The sequence below is a fragment of the Nicotiana tomentosiformis genome, chromosome 12 (assembly GCF_000390325.3).
Source record: "Nicotiana tomentosiformis chromosome 12, ASM39032v3, whole genome shotgun sequence".
In the NCBI taxonomy this organism is placed as follows: domain Eukaryota; kingdom Viridiplantae; phylum Streptophyta; class Magnoliopsida; order Solanales; family Solanaceae; genus Nicotiana; species Nicotiana tomentosiformis.
The window spans coordinates 63,760,479-63,780,099 of record NC_090823.1 but is presented as its reverse complement, the minus strand read 5'-3'; the positions used below and the strand labels follow the sequence as shown (position 1 = coordinate 63,780,099).

Here is a 19,621-nt window from a genome sequence, read left to right as displayed (position 1 = left end):
CTTTTATAGTGACCTGTTTTACCACAGTGTGTGCAAATCTTGTTCTCAGGAAGTGTGAGGTACTTGTTTTAGGATCCCATTTAGTTGCCAGGTTCCCAAAGCCAAGTTCCTCTTCTGTTGCTACTATGATGTTTCTATAGCCATGAAATTGCATCGGAGGACTTGTTCCATTTACAGGTTTTGTCTAGCTCATGCTTGACCTTGCTTAAATCCTCCTTTAGAAATCTTACCTGCTCATCCCTTTTATACATCTCATCTTTCATGTTACCTACGTTTTCTTCTAGAGTGAGTTGTGTGTGATCAGCTATCCTTTTACATGTTCCTAATTTTAGTTTTAGATTTTCAGATCTAAGCTCTAGGATAGTTGAGTCAAGTGCATGAACCTGGTTCTTCAACACAGCATTTTTACTTACAGTTTCACTTTCCCAAGTTCGAAGTTTTTTGCACTTAGCCTTCAAAATCACACATTCTTTAGACAACTGTTCATTTTCATTGTTTACATCTTGAGATTCATCAATCAGTTCTAGAAGTAACTCAAACAACCTTTCTTTAGACAATGATTTAATTTTGTCTTTGATATGAATTACACTTACCTCAGTTTCTTCATCAGATTCTCCAATGGCCATAAGTGCTTGTTCATCCCCATCATCATCATCTGAGCTTTTATCTGAGCTTTCTCCCCGAACAGCGGCCATAGCCTTGGTTGATCCTTTGTTGTTGCTTTTCTTGGATTGAACCTGTTCCTTCTTTCTGTTCCTTCATTCAGCTCTTTCTTTCTTCCACTCAATTTCTCATTGGGGACGGTTTTTGATGTGGTGATCAGTCTTTCCACACTTGTAGCATCCACCATTGGCTTGCTTCTCAGGAACTATTGATTTACTAAAGCTTCCACTTCTTGAAGGACCATTTCCTCTCCTCGAGTACTTCTTGAAGTCCTTGGTGATCATAGCCACTTCATCATCTTCTAGATAAGAACCTTCAGTGATTCTGAGTGCTAGGCTCCTTTCCTTCTTAGGTACATCCATTTTCATGATTTGTCTCCTAAGTTCATAAGCAGTGAGATTTCCAATTAACTCATCCAATGGGAGAGTGGAAATATTCTTTGATTCCTAAATGGCAGTGATTTTGCTCTCCCAAGTAACAGGCAAAACCCTTGTCAAAATCTTCTCAACTCTATCTTCTTCAGGAATAATCCTTCCAAGAGACATTAGTTCATTTGTCAATGTAGTGAACCTTGTGCACATCTCTTGAATGATTTCCTCTTCCTTTATGGTAAAGTTCTCAAAATGAGAATACAGTAGAGTTGCTCTGGACCTTTTAACTTTAGGTGTTCCTTCATGAGCCACTTGTAAAGTGTCCCAGATTTTCTTAGCAGTGGTACAACTTTGGATTCTATTGTACTCATCTGGACCGAGTCCACAAACAAGACATTTCTTGGCTTTAGCATTCTTCTCCCATTTCCTCAAGTCCTCAGCAGTGCAGTCAGCTCTTATCCTTGGCACCTTTACTCCTTCGGCATTTATATTCATGCTAGCCAGTGGGCCATCTGTGACAATGTCCTATAGCTCACAGTCTTCTCCTATGATGTGATCTCGCATCCTATTTTTTCACCAAGAGTAATACTGGCCGTTGAAGAGTGGTGGCCTTGCAGTGGATTGCCCTTCCTAGTTTCCAAGTGGTGCACTCATCTTGATCTTCTCTTAAGGTGTTAGCCTCTTCAAGGATAACCTACTCTAATACCAATTGATGTTTTATACGTTAATGCCACACAGGGGAGGGGGGAGGTGATTTGTGTGGCGTCTAATTTTCGCGTGTACTGACTATAGAAGGACATGGTTCTTTTAAGTGTTCCTTTATCACGACCCAAATTTCCCCTCCGAATGACGTCGTGACGGCACCTAGTCTTTATGACTAGACAAGCCTAACATTGCGGAATAATGAAATAAAAACATAAATTTAACAACTAGTTGTTCAAAAATACACAGCAATACCAAAACCCGGAACATCGTGAATCACAAACTACATAAAGAAAATCTAGTGTCTCTATGCATGAGAGTCTAACAAAGGAAAAATACAGAAGATAATAGACATGAGAAAAAAGTAGAAGGGGACTCTGAGGTCTGCGAACGTAGCAGATATACCTTGAAGTCTCCAAAGTTGTCCTGGCTCACTAATAGTGCAGCTGATAAGGAGCACCTGGATCTGCACACGAAAAATATGTGCAGAAGAGTAGCATAAGTACACCACAATCGGCACCAGTAAGTGCCAAACCTAACCTCGATTGAGTAGTGACGAGGTCAGGTCAGGACCCTATTGGTATAAATAATAATAAGGCAAGACAAGAATGAAATATCGTAGTAAAATAAAAACTGAATTTTAACAAGAAAGAACTCATAGAAGGTAACAGCTCAGTACACAGAAATACAACAGGGGATCTCCCGAGATACCGTTTCATAGTCCCAAACATAAATGTGCAGGGGGTCTCCGAGAATACCATTCCGTAGTCCCAAAGTAAATAAGCAAGACATGGGAATCTCCCGGAATACTATTCAGTAGTCCCAAAGTAAATACACAGTACAGGGTGATCTCCCGGAATACTATTCCGTAGTCCCAAAGTAAATATGGAGTACAGGGGGATCTCCCGGAATACCTTTCCGTAGTCCCAAAGTAAATATACAGCTAAACAATAGAATTCAATAGTTAGGAACGAAATTCTACATTTCAACCTAAGTACCAGTTAAGGAAAGACAGGTAAATTCACTAAACATGCTGCATGTAATTCAAGTAAACAGTTAGGGCAAAATGGCATGCTATTCTAATCTAGCAGGATACTACACATCCTGATGACACTCAAATAAGAAAGAAATCAGGTTATTACTTAGTAGAAAAATTGGGTTTTTACACAATTAGCCCGTGTACGTACTCGTCACCTCACGTACACGGCACTCATATATCAAAAACAGTATAAATCCTAAGGGGATTTCCCCCATACAAGGTTAGGCAAGCCACTTACCTCGAACCAAGCTCAATCAATCATTAACAATGCCTTTTCCACGAATATCTGACTCCGAATAGCCCAAATATAGCCAAAAATAATTACATATCATAAATACAACTATAATAGACTAATCTAATTAATGAAATCAAGATTTTAATAAAGATTCCGATATCCGTCCTAAAAAGTCGACCCGGGCCCACGTCTCGGAATCGGGTAAAAGTCACAAAATACGAACACTCATTCACTCACGAGTTCACTTGTACCAAAATTATCCAAATCTGATGTCTAAATCCCAATCAAAACTCAAAAATTCGGTTAGGGAACTTTTCCCCCATTTTCCCAACTTTTCAATCCAAATCCGAAATTAAATGGAGAAAACAACTATAGATTAATGAAATACAACCAAAAATGAGTTCGGAATCGTTACCCCAAAGCTCTCTTTGAAAATCCCTCGAATAATCGCCAATTCCCGAGCTCCAAAGTCCAAAAATGAAGAAATGAATCAAACCCTCTATTTTTCCTCTTTTCTGCCCAGAAATCTCGCTTCTGCGAGCCTTCAACCGCACCTGCTGAAATTCCATCACAGGTGTGCAATCACTTAATGGGGATTGAGTCCGCATCTGCGCTCCACTTTCGCTTCTGCGGATCTATAGCCGCACCTGCGGTCCCAGTTGGACAGGATCAAAACCGCTTCTGTGGTGCCGCACCTGCGGCCTAAAGTGCGCAGGTTCGATTACACCAGGTGCAGCAGCTCCAGCAATTGCATAAGTACCAAACTCAATCCATCAAGCACCCAAAACTCACCCGAGGACCCCGGGACCTCGACCAAACACACCAACCAATCCTAAAACACCATACGATCTTAGTCGAGCCCTCAAACCATATCAAACAACGCTAAAATCACAAATCATCCTCCGATTCAAACTTAAAGAACTTAAAACTTTCAAATTCAACAACCGATGCCGAAACCAACCAAACCACGTCCGATTGACCCCAAATTTTGCAAGTCATATTCAATATTACGAACCTACTCCAACTTCTGAAATCAGAATTCGATCCTGATATCAAAAAGTCCACTACCGGTCAAAATCTCCAAAAATTTGACTTTCGCCATTTCAAGCCTAAATGAGCTACACACCTCCAAAACACAATCCGGACACGCCCCTAAGTTCAAAAGCACCCAACGAAACTAACAGAACCGACAAAACTCCATTCTGGAGTCGTCTTCACACAGTTCCGACTACGGTTAAAATCCTAAGACTTAAGCTCCCGTTTTAGGGACTAAGTGTCCCGAAACACTCCGAAACCCAAAAACAAAACCTCCTAGCAAGTCACATAAGCAGAAAAAGGTACGGGTAAACAGTAAATAGGGGATCGGGGCTAATACACTCAAAACGACCGGCCGCGTCGTTACATCCTCTCCCTCTTAAAACAATCGTTCGTCCTCGAACGAGCATAAAGACATACCTTAACTGGTGAAAAGATGAGGATAACGGCTGCGCATATCCTGCTCGCTCTCCCAAGTTGCCTTCTCAACCGGCTCTCCCCTCCATTGAACCTTCACAGAAGTAATGTTCTTTGAGCTTAGCTTTCTGACCTGCCTGTCTAAAATAGCCACTGGCTCCTTAACATAAGATAGATCTTTGTCCAACTGGACTAAGCTGAAATCCAATACATGAGCCGGATCACCGTGATACTTCCAGAGCATAGAAACATGGAATACCGGATGAACTCCTGCTAGGTTGGGAGGTAAGGCAATCTTGTAAGCAACTTCCCCAACTCGCCGCAATGCCTCAAAGGGACCAATAAACCTTGGGCTCAGCTTGCCCCTCTTTCCGAACCTCATAATGCCCTTCATAGGCAAAACCCGGAGCAAGACTCACTCCCCACCATGAATGCAACATCGCAAACCTTTCGATCTGCATAACTCTTCTGTCTTGACTGGGCTATGCGAAGTCTATCCTGAATCACCGTATCCAATAATCTAGCCTCGCCCGGCTCAAATTATCCCACTGCGGACCGACACCGCCTACTATACAGAGCCTCTTACGGTGCCATCTGAATGCTGGACTGATAACTGTTGTTGTAGGCAAACTCCGCAAGTGATAAAACCTAGTCCCAAGCACCCCCAAAATCTATCACACAAGCGCGGAGCATATTCTCCGGTATCTAAATAGTGCGCTCGGACTGTCCATCCGTCTGAGGGTGAAATGTTGTGCTCAACTCAAGCAGAGTACACAACTCATGTTGTACAGCTCTCAAGAACCGTGATGTAAACTGCTTACCCCGGTCAGAGATAATAGATAGCGGTACGCCATGAAGCCTGACGATCTCGCGGATGTAGATTCGAGCTAGGTGCTAGGAGGAATAGGTAGTCATCACAGGAATGAAATGAGCCGAGTTGTTCAGCCTATCCACAATCACCCAAACTGGATCAAACCTCCACTGAGTCCGTGGGAGCCCAACAACGAAATCCATAGTGATCCGTTCCCATTTTCACTTCGGAATCTCCAACTTCTAAAGCAACCCACCTGGTCGTTGATGCTCATACTTCACCTGCTAGCAATTTAGACATCGGGCCACATACTCTATTTTGTCCTTCATTCTCCTCCACCGGTAATGCTTTCTCAAGTCCTAATGCATCTTTGCGGCACCCGGATGAATAGAGTACCGCGAACTATGAGCCTCCTGGAGAATCAACTCACGTAAACCATCTATATTGGGCACACACAGCCTGCCATGCATCCTCAATGCACCATCATCTCCAATAGTGACCTCCTTAGCATCACCGTGCTGGACCGTGTCCTTAAAGACAAGCAGATGAGGGTCATCATACTGACGTTCCCTGATACAATCAGAAAGAGAAGACCGAGAGACCACACAAGCCAATACTTGACTCGGCTCAAAAATATCCAATCTCATAAACAGGCTGGCTAAGGCCTGAACATCCAATGTCATGGGCCTCTCTGCTACTAATAGATATGCTAAGCTCCCCAAACTCTCTGCCTGGCATCGGCCACCACAATGGCCTTCCTAGGGTGGTACAAAATGGTGATATCATAATCCTTAAGTATCTTCAACCACCTCCGTTGACCCAAGTTAAGATCTTTTTTTCTTAAACAGATGCTGCAAACTCCGATGATCGGTGTAAATCTCACAAGGAATACCGTACAAATAATGCCGCCAAATCTTCAAGGCATGAACAATAGCTGCTAACTCAAGGTCGTGGACATGATAGTTCTTTTCATGCACCTTCAGTTATCTGGATGTGTAGGCAATCAACCTACCGTCCTACATCAACACTATGCCGAGACCAATCTGCGATGCATCACAATATACAGTATAAGACCTCGAACCTGTAGGCAATAGCAATACTGGGGTTGTAGTCAAAGAAGTCTTGAGCTTCTGAAAGTCTCCTCACATTCCTCTGTCCACCTGAACAAAGAACCCTTCTGGGTCAGCCTGGTCATAGGTGCTGCAATAGATGAGAACCCCTTAATGAACCGATGGTAATACCCCGCCAAACCAAGAAAACTCCGAATCTCTGTAGCTGAGGACGGTCTTGGCCAACTCTGCACTGCTTCAATTTTCTTCGGATCAACCTGGATCCTATCACTCGATACTATATGACCCAAGAATGCCACTGAGTCTAGCCAGAACTCACACTTTGAAAATTTTTCATATAACTTCTTTTCTCTCAAGGTCTGAAGAGCAGTCCTCAGGTGCTGCTCATGATCTTCCCGAGTCCGGGAGTACACCAGAATATCTTCAATAAACACAATGAAGAATGAGTCAAGATAAGGCAAGAATACGCTATGCATCATGTGCATAAAAGTTGCTGGGGCATTGGTCAGCCCAAAAAACATAACAAGAAACTCATAGTGACCATATCTGGTCCTGAAAGCAGTCTTTGAGATATCTGGCTCCCGAATCTTCAACTGATGATATCCTGAACGTAATTCAATCTTGAAAAATACTCTGGCACCCTATAATTGATCAAATAAGTCATCAATACGAGGCAATGGATACATGTTCTTCACTGTGACTTTGTTGGACTGGCGGTAATCAATACACATCCACATAGAACCATCCTTCTTCTTCACAAATAAGACATGAGCACCCCAAGGTGTCACACTGGGCCGAATGAAGCCCTTATCAAGCAATTCCTGTAATTGCTCCTTCAACTCCTTCAAATTAGGAGGAGCCATACATTATAGAAGAATAGAGATGGGCTGAGTGATCGGCAACAAATCAATACCAAAATCAATATCTCTGTCAGGCGGCATGCCTGGAAAATTAGCTGGGAACACATCTGGAAAGTCCCTTACTACTGGAACTGACTCAACCGTAGGGGTATCAATACTGACATCTCTCACATAAGCTAGATACACGTCACACCCCTTCTCAACCATTCATTAAGCTTTAAGAAATGAAATAACTATGTTGGGAGTATACTCTAAGGTACCTCTCCACTCTAATCGAGGTAAACCTGGCATAGCCAGTGTCACGGTTTTAGCTTGACAATCAAGAACAGCATAATGGGGCGACAACCAGTCCATGTCCAAAATAATATCAAAGTCCACTATGCTGAGCAATAGTAAATCGGCTATGATCTCAAAACCACTAAGATCAATCAAATACGACTGATACACGCGGTCCACAACAAGAGAATCTCCCACAGGATTAGACACATAAACAGGGAAACTCACAGAATCTTGAGATTCGCCCAAATACGGGGCAAAATAAGAGGACATATAAGAATATGTAGAGCCTGGGTCAAATAATACCAACGCATCTCTATGACAGACCGGGAAAATACCTGTAATGACAGAATCAGAAGAGACTGCCTCTGTACGAGCAGAAAAGGCATAATATCTAGCATGGCCTCCCCCTCTAGGGCGACCTCTACCTCCCCGACCTCCACCTTGGGCTAGCTGAGCATGTGGGGTGGCAGCTGGTGCTGGAATCATAGCCCGAGGACCCGGTGGAGCACGCTGTGGCTGAGAAGTCTGTGGAGGTACACCCCTCCTAAATCTTAGGCAATCCCTCACCATATGGCGAGTCTCGCCACACTCAAAACAAGCTCTGGGAGGGCGTGGCTGTTGTGGCTGGCTCGGGCCAGATCTGCTAGACTGGCCGCTAAGAACACCCCGTGCAGGAGGCACACTAGATACTGGCGGCGCATAATAAGGCTCATGGGGCCTAGAAGGGGCTGGAACACCACTGGCGGCTGGAAGAGCTGAATGAACGGTGCAAGTCACATAACCCCTACCATGATGAGCTGTTGGGGCACGAACACCAGAATAATAACTAGTCTCTCGAGACCTCTTGGCCACTCTCTCCTCTCTGTCCCGGGCAAGCATTCCCTCCAATCTCCTGGCAATACTCACAACCTGCTGATAAGAAATATCCATCTCCAACTCCCTGGCCATACTAATCCGGATGCTGGGGTGGAGTCCCTCAATAAATCGTTGAACCCTCTCTCGAACTGTGCCAACCAAGGCCGGTGCATGTCGGGCCAAATTACTGAAACGTGCTGCATACTCTGACACAGTCATACATCCCTGGCGCAGCTGCTCAAACTTCACTCTCCATGAGTCCCTGAGGCTCTGAGGGACATACTCTCTCAAAACCATGTCCGAGAACTGAGTCCATGTAAGTGAAGCTTCTTTATCCGAACTACTCAGCTCATAAGCACGCCACCACTGATAGGCTACTCCTCTAAGATGGAATATAGTAAAAGACACCCCGCTCATCTCCGCTATACCCATAATGCAGAGAATACGATGACACTCCTCCAAAAAACCCTGAGCATCATCTGTAGCCAATCTGCTGAAGGTAGGTGGGTGGTACTTCTTGTACCTCTCAAGTCTGAGCTGCTCCAACTCAAAAGCTACTGCCCTAACTTCGGGCTGAGCTGGAGCTACCGACTGCATTGGTACAATCTCTGGAACCTGGTCGACCTGAACCCGCTGCTCTAGAGTACCGGCGATGAGAGTCTTTGCTCCTACCCTAGCCTAAGATGCGGAAGGAGCAAGTGGAATCAATCCAGCCTGAGCTAAGCTGCTAAACATGCTCAGAAATTGAGCTAGAGTCTCCTGGAGGGCTGGTGCAATAACAGGTGCCTCGGGTGTCTGCCCTCCAGTTGGAGCTACTGGGGCTCCTCTATAGCATGTTGTGCGGGTTCTTTGGCTGCACTACGTGGATGTCCTCGGCCTCTACCTCGGCCGCGAGACTCTAACAAACCGGCTTGTGACTCACGACACCTACGAACCTAGAGCTCTGATACCAACTTATCACGACCCAAATTTCCCCTTCGTATGACGTCGTGACGACACCTAGTCTCTACGACTAGATAAGCCTAACATTGCGGAATAATGAAATGAAAACATAAATTTAACAACTAGTTATTCAAAAATACACAACAATCCCAAAACCCGGAACATCATGAATCACAAACTATAGAAGGAAAATCTAGTGTCTCTATACATTAGAGTCTAACAAAGGAAAAATACAAAAGATAATGGACATGAGAAAGAGTAGAAGTGGACTACGAAGTCTGCATACGTGGAAGATATACATTGAAGTCTCCAAAGTTGTCCCAACTCATTGATAGTGCAGCTGATAAGGAGCACCTAGATCTACACGCGAAAAACATGTGCAGAAGTATAGCATGAGTATACCACAATCGGTACACAGTAAATGTCAAGCCTAACCTCGGTCGAGTAGTGACGAGGTCAGGTCAAGACCCTACTGGTATAAATAATAATAAGGCAAGGCAGGAATGAATTATCGCAGTAAAATAAAGACTCAAATTTAACAAGAAAGAATTCATCAAAGGTAAGAGCTCAACACACAGAAATACAGCAGGGGATCTCCCGAGATACCGTCTCGTAGTACCAAACGTAAATGTGGAGGGGGATCTCATGGAATACCGTTCCATATTCCCAAAGTAAATATGCAAGACAGGGGGATCTCCCGAAATACCGTTCCGTAGTCCTAAAGTAAATATGCAGTACAGGGGGATCTCCCGGAATACCGTTCCGTAGTCCCAAAGTAAATATGCAGCTAAACAATAGAATTCAATAGTTACGACACGAAGTTCTACAGTTCAACCTAAGTACCAGTTAAGGAAAGACACGTAAATTCACTAAACATATTGCACGTAGTTCAAGTAAATAGTTAGGGCAAGTAGACATGTTATTCTAATCTAGAAGGATACTACACATGCTGATGAAATTCAAATAAGAAATAAATCAGGTTATTACTTATTAGAAAAATCGGGTTTTTACATAATTAGCCCGTGTACTTATGCGTCACCTCACGTACACGGCGCTCATATATCAAAAACAGTATAAATCCTAAGGGGATTTCCCCCACACAAGGTTAGGCAAGCTACTTACCTCGAACCAAACTCAATCAATCGATAACAATGCCTTTTCCATGAATATTTGACTCTAAATGGCCCAAATCAAGCCAAAAACTATTACATATCATAAATACAACTATAATAGACTAATCTAATTAATGAAATCAAGATTTTAATAAAAATGCCAAAATCCGTCCTAAAAGGTCGACCCGGGCCCACGTCTCAGAATCGGGTAAAAGTCACAAAATACGAACACCCATTCACTCACGAGTTCACTCGTACCAAAATTATCCAAATCCGATTTCTAAATCCCAATCAAAACTTAGAAATTCGGTTAGGGAACTTTTCCCCCATTTTCTCAACTTTTCAATCCAAATCCGAAATTAAATGGAGAAAATAACTATAGATTAATGAAATACAACTAAAAACGAGTTAGGAATCGTTACCCCAGAGCTCTCTTTGAAAATCCCTCGAAAAATCGCCAATTCCCGAGCTCCCAAGTCCAAAAATGAAGAAATGAATCAAACCCTCGATTTTTCCTCTTTTCTGCACAGAAATCTCGCTTTTGCGATCCTTCAACCGCACATGCGGTACATCACCTATGGAAATTCCATCGCAAATGTGAAATAACTTAAGGGGACTGAGTCCGCATTTGCGAACAAGGGCCGCTTCTGCGAGCCCGCATCTTTGCTCCACTTCCGCTTCTGCGGATCTATGGTCGCACCTGCGGTCCCAGCTAGACAGTGTCAAAACTGCTTTTGCGGCTCCATGGCCGCTTTTGCGGCGCAGCACCTGCGGCCGAAAGTACGCAGGTGCGATTACACCAGGTGCAGCAGCTCTAGCAATTGCATAAGTCCCAAACTCAATCCGTTAAGTACCCGAAACTCACCCAAGGCCCCCGGGACCTCGACCAAACATACCAACTAATCCTAAAACACCATACAAAATTAGTCGAGCCCTCAAACCATATCAAACAATGCTAAAATCACAAATCATCCTCTGATTGAAACTTAAAGAACTTGAAACTTCCAAATTCGACAACCGATGCCGAAACCAACCAAACCACGTCCGATTGACCCTAAATTTTGCACACAAGTCATATTGAACATTATGGACCTACTCAAACTTCCGGAATCGGAATTCGACCCCGATATCAAAAAGTCCACTACAGGTCAAAATCTCCAAAAATTTGACTTTCGTCATTTCAAGCCTAAATGAGCTACAGACCTCCAAAACACAATCCAGACATGCCCCTAAGTCCAAAATCACCCAACGGAGCTAACGGAACCGACGAAACACCATTCCAGAGTCATCTTCACATAGTTTCGACTACTGTCAAAATCCTAAGACTTAAGCTCCCGTTTTAGGGACTAAGTATCCCAAAAAGGTACGGAGGAAACAGTAAATAGGAGATCAGGGCTAATACACTCAAAACGACCGGTCGGATCATTACATCATTAACCTACTGTTGCTGAAATAGTAAATGCGGAAAGTAAAGAATATAAGTATTTTTACATGAAAAATACCTGGCTCAAAAGGTGAAAAAAATACGACCTACTACTCAGTAGGAATTTTTCCCAACACTTCACTAAATCAATGAGCTAAAACAGCATTTACAAAACTTTTTGTAAACCTAAGGATTAACTCTAATCCCGTTGTGGCAACCAGCCTCTAACTGTTGCGACAACTTCAAGTTAACTCTAACTTGAATACTCAGAGTACATATTACAATTGCCTCTAGATAAAGCTGAAAGGTACAATTTGAAAATCACCTACTACAATTGAACTAGAATAAAAGACAAACATTTTGAACTGGTTCTTCTATCTGGTTCATGTAGCTTTAGGTTCGTACACTTGAATCACACAATAATTGTTTGCAAAATGCCTTGCTATTTTGCTCTCAACTCACGTTTAACTTCTGCTTTTATGCGTGATCGTAGAATGAGAACATCCTACAATATATAGAGTTAGTAGAATGGGAAATAACTAGAGTTCTAATGCTACTCTTCCTTGGTGGAAGAATTCTAGTTATCCTCAACTTCTAACTCCTCCCTTATCTTGGATAGTGTTCTCTTTGAGTAAGGAGTCCTTCTCCTTATCAATTATGTAACCTTTTTGATTAGGAGATATCAAATATAACAAGTTAAGCTTATCTCCTTCATGTGCATTTCTCATGATCGAATATGCCCGTGTCTGTGTACACAGAGGATGGACCTGGTTCATGCCTGAGCTTCCTTTGTCAATCTTCAAAACAAAACTTTACTTGGGCCAACAATCACACAAAGCTATAAGCACTCACAAGGTTGTTAAAGTGACTTGCCGTTTATAGGCTCACTCGAAGAGTTTAAGAGCACTTAAAAGTTACAGAAAGAAACTACTTAAAGTCTATCATCACCGAACTCAAAACCCTACTTTATACTCCTCCTAGGCTTTTCTAAAATTTTCTGCAACTTGTTGGCTTGTTGAACTTTGTTAGTAGACCTTTGGCCAACATAACCTAAAGTCATTTAGACACATTATGCTCCATCAACCTCTAGATCCTTCTAAAATGCTCTACAACATTCCGTAGTAAAATATATTATATTTATTATATTTGGCATTATTCACATGCTCATTATGCTCCCACAACTCTTCTAAATCACCAAGACTCTAGTACTCATAGGCTACAATGTTCTTCCATGCCCCGCAAAGCTCAGATGCTCGTCTACCATTCACTTGCGTTATGCCATCCTTACGAGTTAGGAACAAGGTAAGCCCCCAACCCTTTTCATGGCGTCTTGCTTCCTGCATATGACCTCGTGTGTGCCCGTGCCCATGCCTTGACATGCCTTGTGCCAAGGCATCCTTCGCTCATCTCCTTTCACACGCCTAAACTTTGGTTATCTTACGACCTTCGTGGAATCCACAAAATTATGATGTCAGAATGTTACACTTAATTGAAGATACAAAAAATATTAATTGTTTACATGATTGAGTGAATAACACAGGCGAAGTGTTGTCATTGCCAACATGCGCTCTACATAGACAGTCACTCGGAGGTACAACACTTGGCCTATTAAATATTCTGATCCTAATTCTTCATACCTTCGAAGATCATCTTTGTGCGAAGCACGTCTAAAGCGCGTGTCGAAGACCATCATTCTTGAAGCCTTGCTTGCTTTAAGATTCAACTCCTATGGCAACTTCACTCAAATAACAATGTTGTCAAACGTTTGCCCCTTTATCTCATTTTTTTATATATCGTTTCAGCCATTACATACCTAGATGCCACTACAAACCACAACAATACACATTCTACCTTGAAGATGCTTGCACTAAAAAAAGCTCAAAAAGCAAAAACCATGCTTCATCGAAGGGATGAGAGGACAGAGTCACTTGGTGTCCCCTCCAGCCACGTTTTGGGTCGTGCAAATATGATTAAGAATGTGAAAGTGAAGTGTAAAATATTGATATGGAATGAAACACATTACCTACATAATAATACCCATAAGTAACAATACACTAAGGGAAAACTTATGACAACAGACGCTGAGAAGGCATTATCCTCGACTCTCATAAATATTTTCAGTGGCACGTCACATACGGCCATTGTCTGCGCTTACTTGTGGTACATTCCCTCATATTGTACATATGATGACATTTTGACTTCAAATGGATGATTGACACATTAAATGGCCGAATATCAATGCATAGATAGCACACATGTCTCTGTACGTATGAGGAATTATTACTATGACACATTATATCACATGCTACAAGGATTATGTATTCACTATGTTCTTTTCAATTGTCCTTTTAAGAAGCGGTTTAGTACAATTACACCATTATCTTCGACTTACAAGTTCAATAGTTGACACTAACGAGCTTCCTTGTTGATCTTCACTAGCACATTTCATTGATGGTTGGCCAAAATGCATTATCGTTCCTGTTTGTGTAAGCTTGTGCCCACATTAATCTACTTTAATTTCTTAATCAGCTCTATGAATATGATTATATGTATTTTGGAGATGTATGGTTTGCATAACGTCCGAAGAAGAGAATCCTGTTACATGATTAAGTTTGTGATCCACATATTGAGTTGTCAATATGTATATCTCACACATGTAATAGCTAAAACAACTTTATAATTAATAGATGCTATAAGATTTTATTAATGTAACACTCGTGGCCTCTTGGCAATATTCCATAATTTTAGGTTATGATACATTTTGAAGTCCTTATTTCAATTGGATATAACTAAAAAATCCTTTACCTTAATTGAGGTCACTAATTATATCCTAATATTTGCTCATAATTGTACCTTCACAATAAAATCTAAAAAGTCAATTAACAATTAATGATGCTCTAATCCTTCAAAAGGACACCAAATATAAGATAGCAAGACTACTTAGCAAAATGAAAAAACAAAGTTGAAGGAGAGCGGATACAAGATCATTTTATCATAATCCTTGCTTCAATCAAACTTTTTATTGTTGAGTATGATGTACCAAAAACTTCAAGGGGCATTTTTCAATACACCCGATTAGCAAAGTTCCATAAAAATAGGTGCACTTGAAAAAGATACTAATAGAATTTAACTAAATTACATTTGAAAGAAAGTTGACACCGCTGACACCCTTTGAGCAAATTGTTCGACTAAAATACTAGCAAGGTTTGACTAAATATATTTGAAAGAGGTTTAATCGTATTGCATTTACTTGAAAGGTTATGCAACCACCATAGCGTGGTTCCCTTTAAGAAATCATGTAGTAACATTGAATTACTATAAAATGTTTTCACTAATGTTTTGGCTTTCACAATTACAACTGTTAAAAATGTAACTATCACCATAACCCAATGAAAGTTGCAATATTAGAAATGGAATCATATGCTCTTATACTAGGAGCATCTTAAAGGTCTAACTGATCAATTTCATGTTTCTGGCTTGCCATATATTATTAGTCTTTCGGTCGCAAAGACGACCAAAATGGAAAATCAAGCTTATGTCTAAATCCACCTTTTCTTCTAAAATTTCAATGTGGAACGAAGGTTCCGCAAAAAAAGGTAGATACTTATTATCTATCAATCTTTTGTTATGCATACTATTGACATGAACACATTGTCTCGCAAAATAATATTTTCACATGCAAGATAGAAATAAGATGGGCCAAATCATATGGCAAGTGCTAACTAATTTTAAACTATATATTTTCTACTTTTGGAGAACTTCTAGTTGTCAAGTGGATGAAAAGTGGATGAAAAGCTATGTAAAGTGTTAAAAAAAGAACAATTAGAACTCTAGAGTATAAGTGTTGGATGTATGAAGTACATTATGATAAAATTAACTAAGAGATCCATTTTATTTGATACTCTTTTTTTTATATTCTGAACACCATCACATGATTCCCTTCAAGAAATTATGCAAAAACTAACTAAATAAAATCTAAGTTGCGCTCTTACAGGTTTCTCATGTGGAACCATAAAAATGATTCATAATTTATATTTTACGTACATCAATAATTATTCATTCATTTGCCCGATACCCAAAGTGTACAATCCAAGGCATAGTACCAAGCTTACGTCTCTCTTGATCAAGCTAGGGCTAAGAACAACCCTCCTAAGGAAGATGTATAAGTTAATCAAATAGAAATTCAATATAGACCCACCTTCCGATTCTCTCCTTGATGTCCAGGCAATATGGAAAGTACCACTTAAATTTCTTCTCAATTAACGATCACACTTTCAAGATTTTATTAATGTATGACCAACCATCTTTCAAGCATATAATTCCACCTGTTCTACTTATTAAACAAATATTATAAGAATGATCAGCTGATTTCTTTTTTTTTTTTTGGGGGGGGGGGGAGGGGGGTATCATCAACTCTCGATATATATTATACATATAATGAGAAGTAGCTATCTAGCTAATATTAGAAAGAGTTATCAAAGATTAGGCTTTCTTAGTTTGGGGATAATGGAAAGAAAAGGAGCGGAGATTTTCTCTAGTCCTCGTACGCTACTGTCCCATACACGATGTCCCAATTTTCTAACCATAGCACTCTTCCAAAAAATTGTCCTCAAATAACTATATTTTAACTCAATGAATAAAAATACATCATCCCTTATTTTCTTGCTTTAATAACATAGCAGACTGACATTCCTATTTAGGGTGTGTTTGGTACGAAGGAAAATGTTTTCCTATAAAATGTTTTCATGAAAAATGAGTTGTTTTATCACTTATTTTCCCTTGTTTGGTTGGTGAGTGAAAAACAATTTCTGAAAATATTTTCTAGTGTTTGGTTAGAGAGTAGAAAATATTTTTTTAGGAAAATATTTTTTTATGCTACTCTCCTCACCCTTTTTCCCCAAGTCCCCATGTTTCCTTGCCCCCTCCCCCACCCCTCTCCAGATACCCAACGTTTTCAGGAATCTATTTTCTTTAACAATTTAATTATTCTTCTAAAAATTTACACAAATACTCTATAACTATAAAGAAAATACTCTTTTTTGTTGAAAAAGAAAGTATTCTTATAACATGAAAATAAAGTAATCATTTTATTGAAATAAAAGAAAATACCTTTTCTACATCATGAAAAGAAAATACTCATTTTGTTGAAATGAAAAAAAATATTTTTTCTATATCATGAAAAGAAAATACTTTTTTTATTGAAATGAAAAAAAATATTTTTTCTATATCATGAAAAGTGAGTACTTTTTTTTGTTAAAATGAAAAAAATACTTTTTTATATCATGAAAAGAAAACACTCATTTGTTGAAATGAAAAAACAAATCTATCTATAACATGAAAAGAAAGTACTATTATAACATTTTTATTTAGGGTGGGGGTGGGGATCGAGGGTGGGGGTACAATTTAGGGATGGCAATGGGACGGTGCGGGTGTGGGGTGGGTTGGTGGGATGGGAAATAGAGTGGAAGATTGAAAAAGAGTTTTGGAAAATATTTTCTCATTCTCTTAATAGGAAAAACAATTGGAGGAAAATGGGTTCATGAGTAAAATATTTTTCAAAACATTTAAGCCAACCAAATATGGAAAAATTGAAAAATATTTTTCGAAAAATATTTTCCTTAATACCAAACACACCCTTAATGTCGATCAATTATAGGAAAGGCCCTAATGAAACAAGGTGCCCAGGTTTTGCAATACATAAAATAATGGATCTTCCACGGATGAAGAAATCTCTGTACATACATCTAATACATTAATTTGTCAAATTCCTATCATTAGACGTTCTCTACTATATATCATTCCTTCGGCTAAATAATGATTTCTATAGAACACCTTAACAACCAGATTAAACTGCCTAGTTTCCTACTTGTATGTCCATAATTTCTAGTAAAAATTCAACTTCGCCGGTGGTTAATGGGATTTCAGTTTATGTTACTCGCAGAAACTGCAATTGACAGCTGTATATCACATGCTTAAAACTCTCTGTCTATGTTAATTTTTAATTGCAAAAGCCAAAGAAGTCACGAGAGAAGAAGACTCAGATCCTGAATTCTGAGCCATGAAGTAAGAGTCTTTCACACACACACACATCAATTAAAATACAATTTTTAGAGCCTGTTGCACGACATAAGCATCGGTCGCATCAACGCAGAAGCTTTTCTATTAACAACAAAAAATCCTCAAGGAAGCTTAAAATAATCAATTTAAAACGTGTCTGTGTCAGCTTAGATAGCTAGTTGTCGTGCTTACAGTCAGGCGATAAATATTCTAAACAAAAGAAATCCACTTTTGCAAAATATCTAGGGCTCAAAGTAATAATATTATAATAACAATCTACCGGAGGTAATCATCTCCTTCAGATAAATACAACACAAAATAGAGTAATTTCTTTGTTTGGAAAAAGAAAAAGAAGAAGAAGGAACCGTTTAGTACTGGAGAATTCAAAGAGGCGTCCACGGCTAGAGAAGACGATGACGCCGACACGCCTGTTCGTCTTCTTACTAATTATGGTACACACGCCTGTTCGTCTTCTGTATAATTCACCTTGCTTTGGATCTCAAATTTTTTGATAGTGGTAATTTGGGTGAATTTAAAGTGGGGGAAAGAAGGGGGGGAAGGGACGTATTTGGAACTAGCCAATGAAGGTGCGACACGTGGAGACAAACGGTGATGGAGGCGTGCTGATAAAGGATATTAGCGGTGATTGGTTGAGGAAAACGGTCCTGATAGGTCACCGAGACGGTGCTCTTGAAATAAAGTAACTAGAAAAAGTCGATAAAGTAAAAAAGTAACGGGAAAATAATATCTTCCTTGAAATTTTTATTTCCCTAAAATGGGACTACCTTTCAAATGAATCTATCTTCAATTGGTTAATAATGCCGGTCACTGTCGTTAGGAGTCCGGAACAAAAATATAGTTCTTTTGAATTCAGAGAACTAAAATATGTGAAAAAAAACTTGGGGACCATAACTTATATAGTGCGGTATTTCACCGCGCTATATCTTAACAGCATATTTGTCCGTTAATGTATAGCGTGGTGAAATACCATGCTATACTTGAACTCAAATGGGTGGGAAGATATAGCGCACATATGTATTGCGCTATACGATAGCGCTCTATATATGCACGCTATACCTACACAAACAAGCATGCCAACTTCTTCCCCAAACAAAACAGAACGCCCTCCCCCCCCCCCCATTTTTAAGAAACAAACACTCGCTTGGAGCCCACCGGTCCCACAAAAGTATAGATTCTCTGTCCCACATCCTAGCTAAGGCGTTATCTCGTAGTGGGTTGCTCATTTCGGCTCCAAATTACAAAATCTTCAAGTTTCCAGAAAATTAAAATCGAGGTATTCCGACTTAGTTTTTGTTAAAAACACATGTATAAAAAATACCTATTAGCTGTTTTTTACTGTACTCTGTATTATTTTTATGATTGTTTTGTGATTTAATTAATTTATTATTTTTTTATCCGGATTATATTATTAGTGTGCTAAAAAAATTAGTAAAATAGAGGAGTTGTTATTAGTTGTTAGAAACAATGTTAATTAGTTAATTTTTATTGTGGTATATATTTTTTTGTTATTATTTTGTGATTAAATTAATTTATTATTTTTATCCGGTTTAGATTATTTATTTGCTAAAAGACTAGTAAAATAGATAAATTATTATTTTAGGAATAATTAACCTTATTTAGATGTTATTGTTGTACATATATGAATATGTGACCTTATTTACCAAATCTTGTGCCCTAATATAGTGCTCGTATTTTTAATGTAGTGCCCTTTTAGCGTAGTAAAATGTAG

General features: G+C 39.8%; 1 protein-coding gene and 1 long non-coding RNA gene across 2 annotated transcripts; both read right to left on the bottom strand.

Moving 5' to 3' along the window:
• Positions 1 to 1,109: 1,109 nt before the first annotated feature.
• On the bottom strand, positions 1,110 to 1,529 carry LOC138902761 (uncharacterized). The gene has a single exon (XM_070190658.1). It carries the CDS (start codon positions 1,527 to 1,529, stop codon positions 1,110 to 1,112), a length of 420 nt encoding a protein of 139 aa, XP_070046759.1.
• Positions 1,530 to 9,373: 7,844 nt separating this feature from the next.
• LOC138903715 (uncharacterized) lies at positions 9,374 to 18,642 on the bottom strand. Its single transcript, XR_011413074.1, has 2 exons — positions 18,237 to 18,642; positions 9,374 to 9,639 (listed from the first exon to the last, which is right to left on the bottom strand). It is a non-coding gene; the product is annotated as an uncharacterized lncRNA (long non-coding RNA).
• Positions 18,643 to 19,621: the final 979 nt, after the last annotated feature.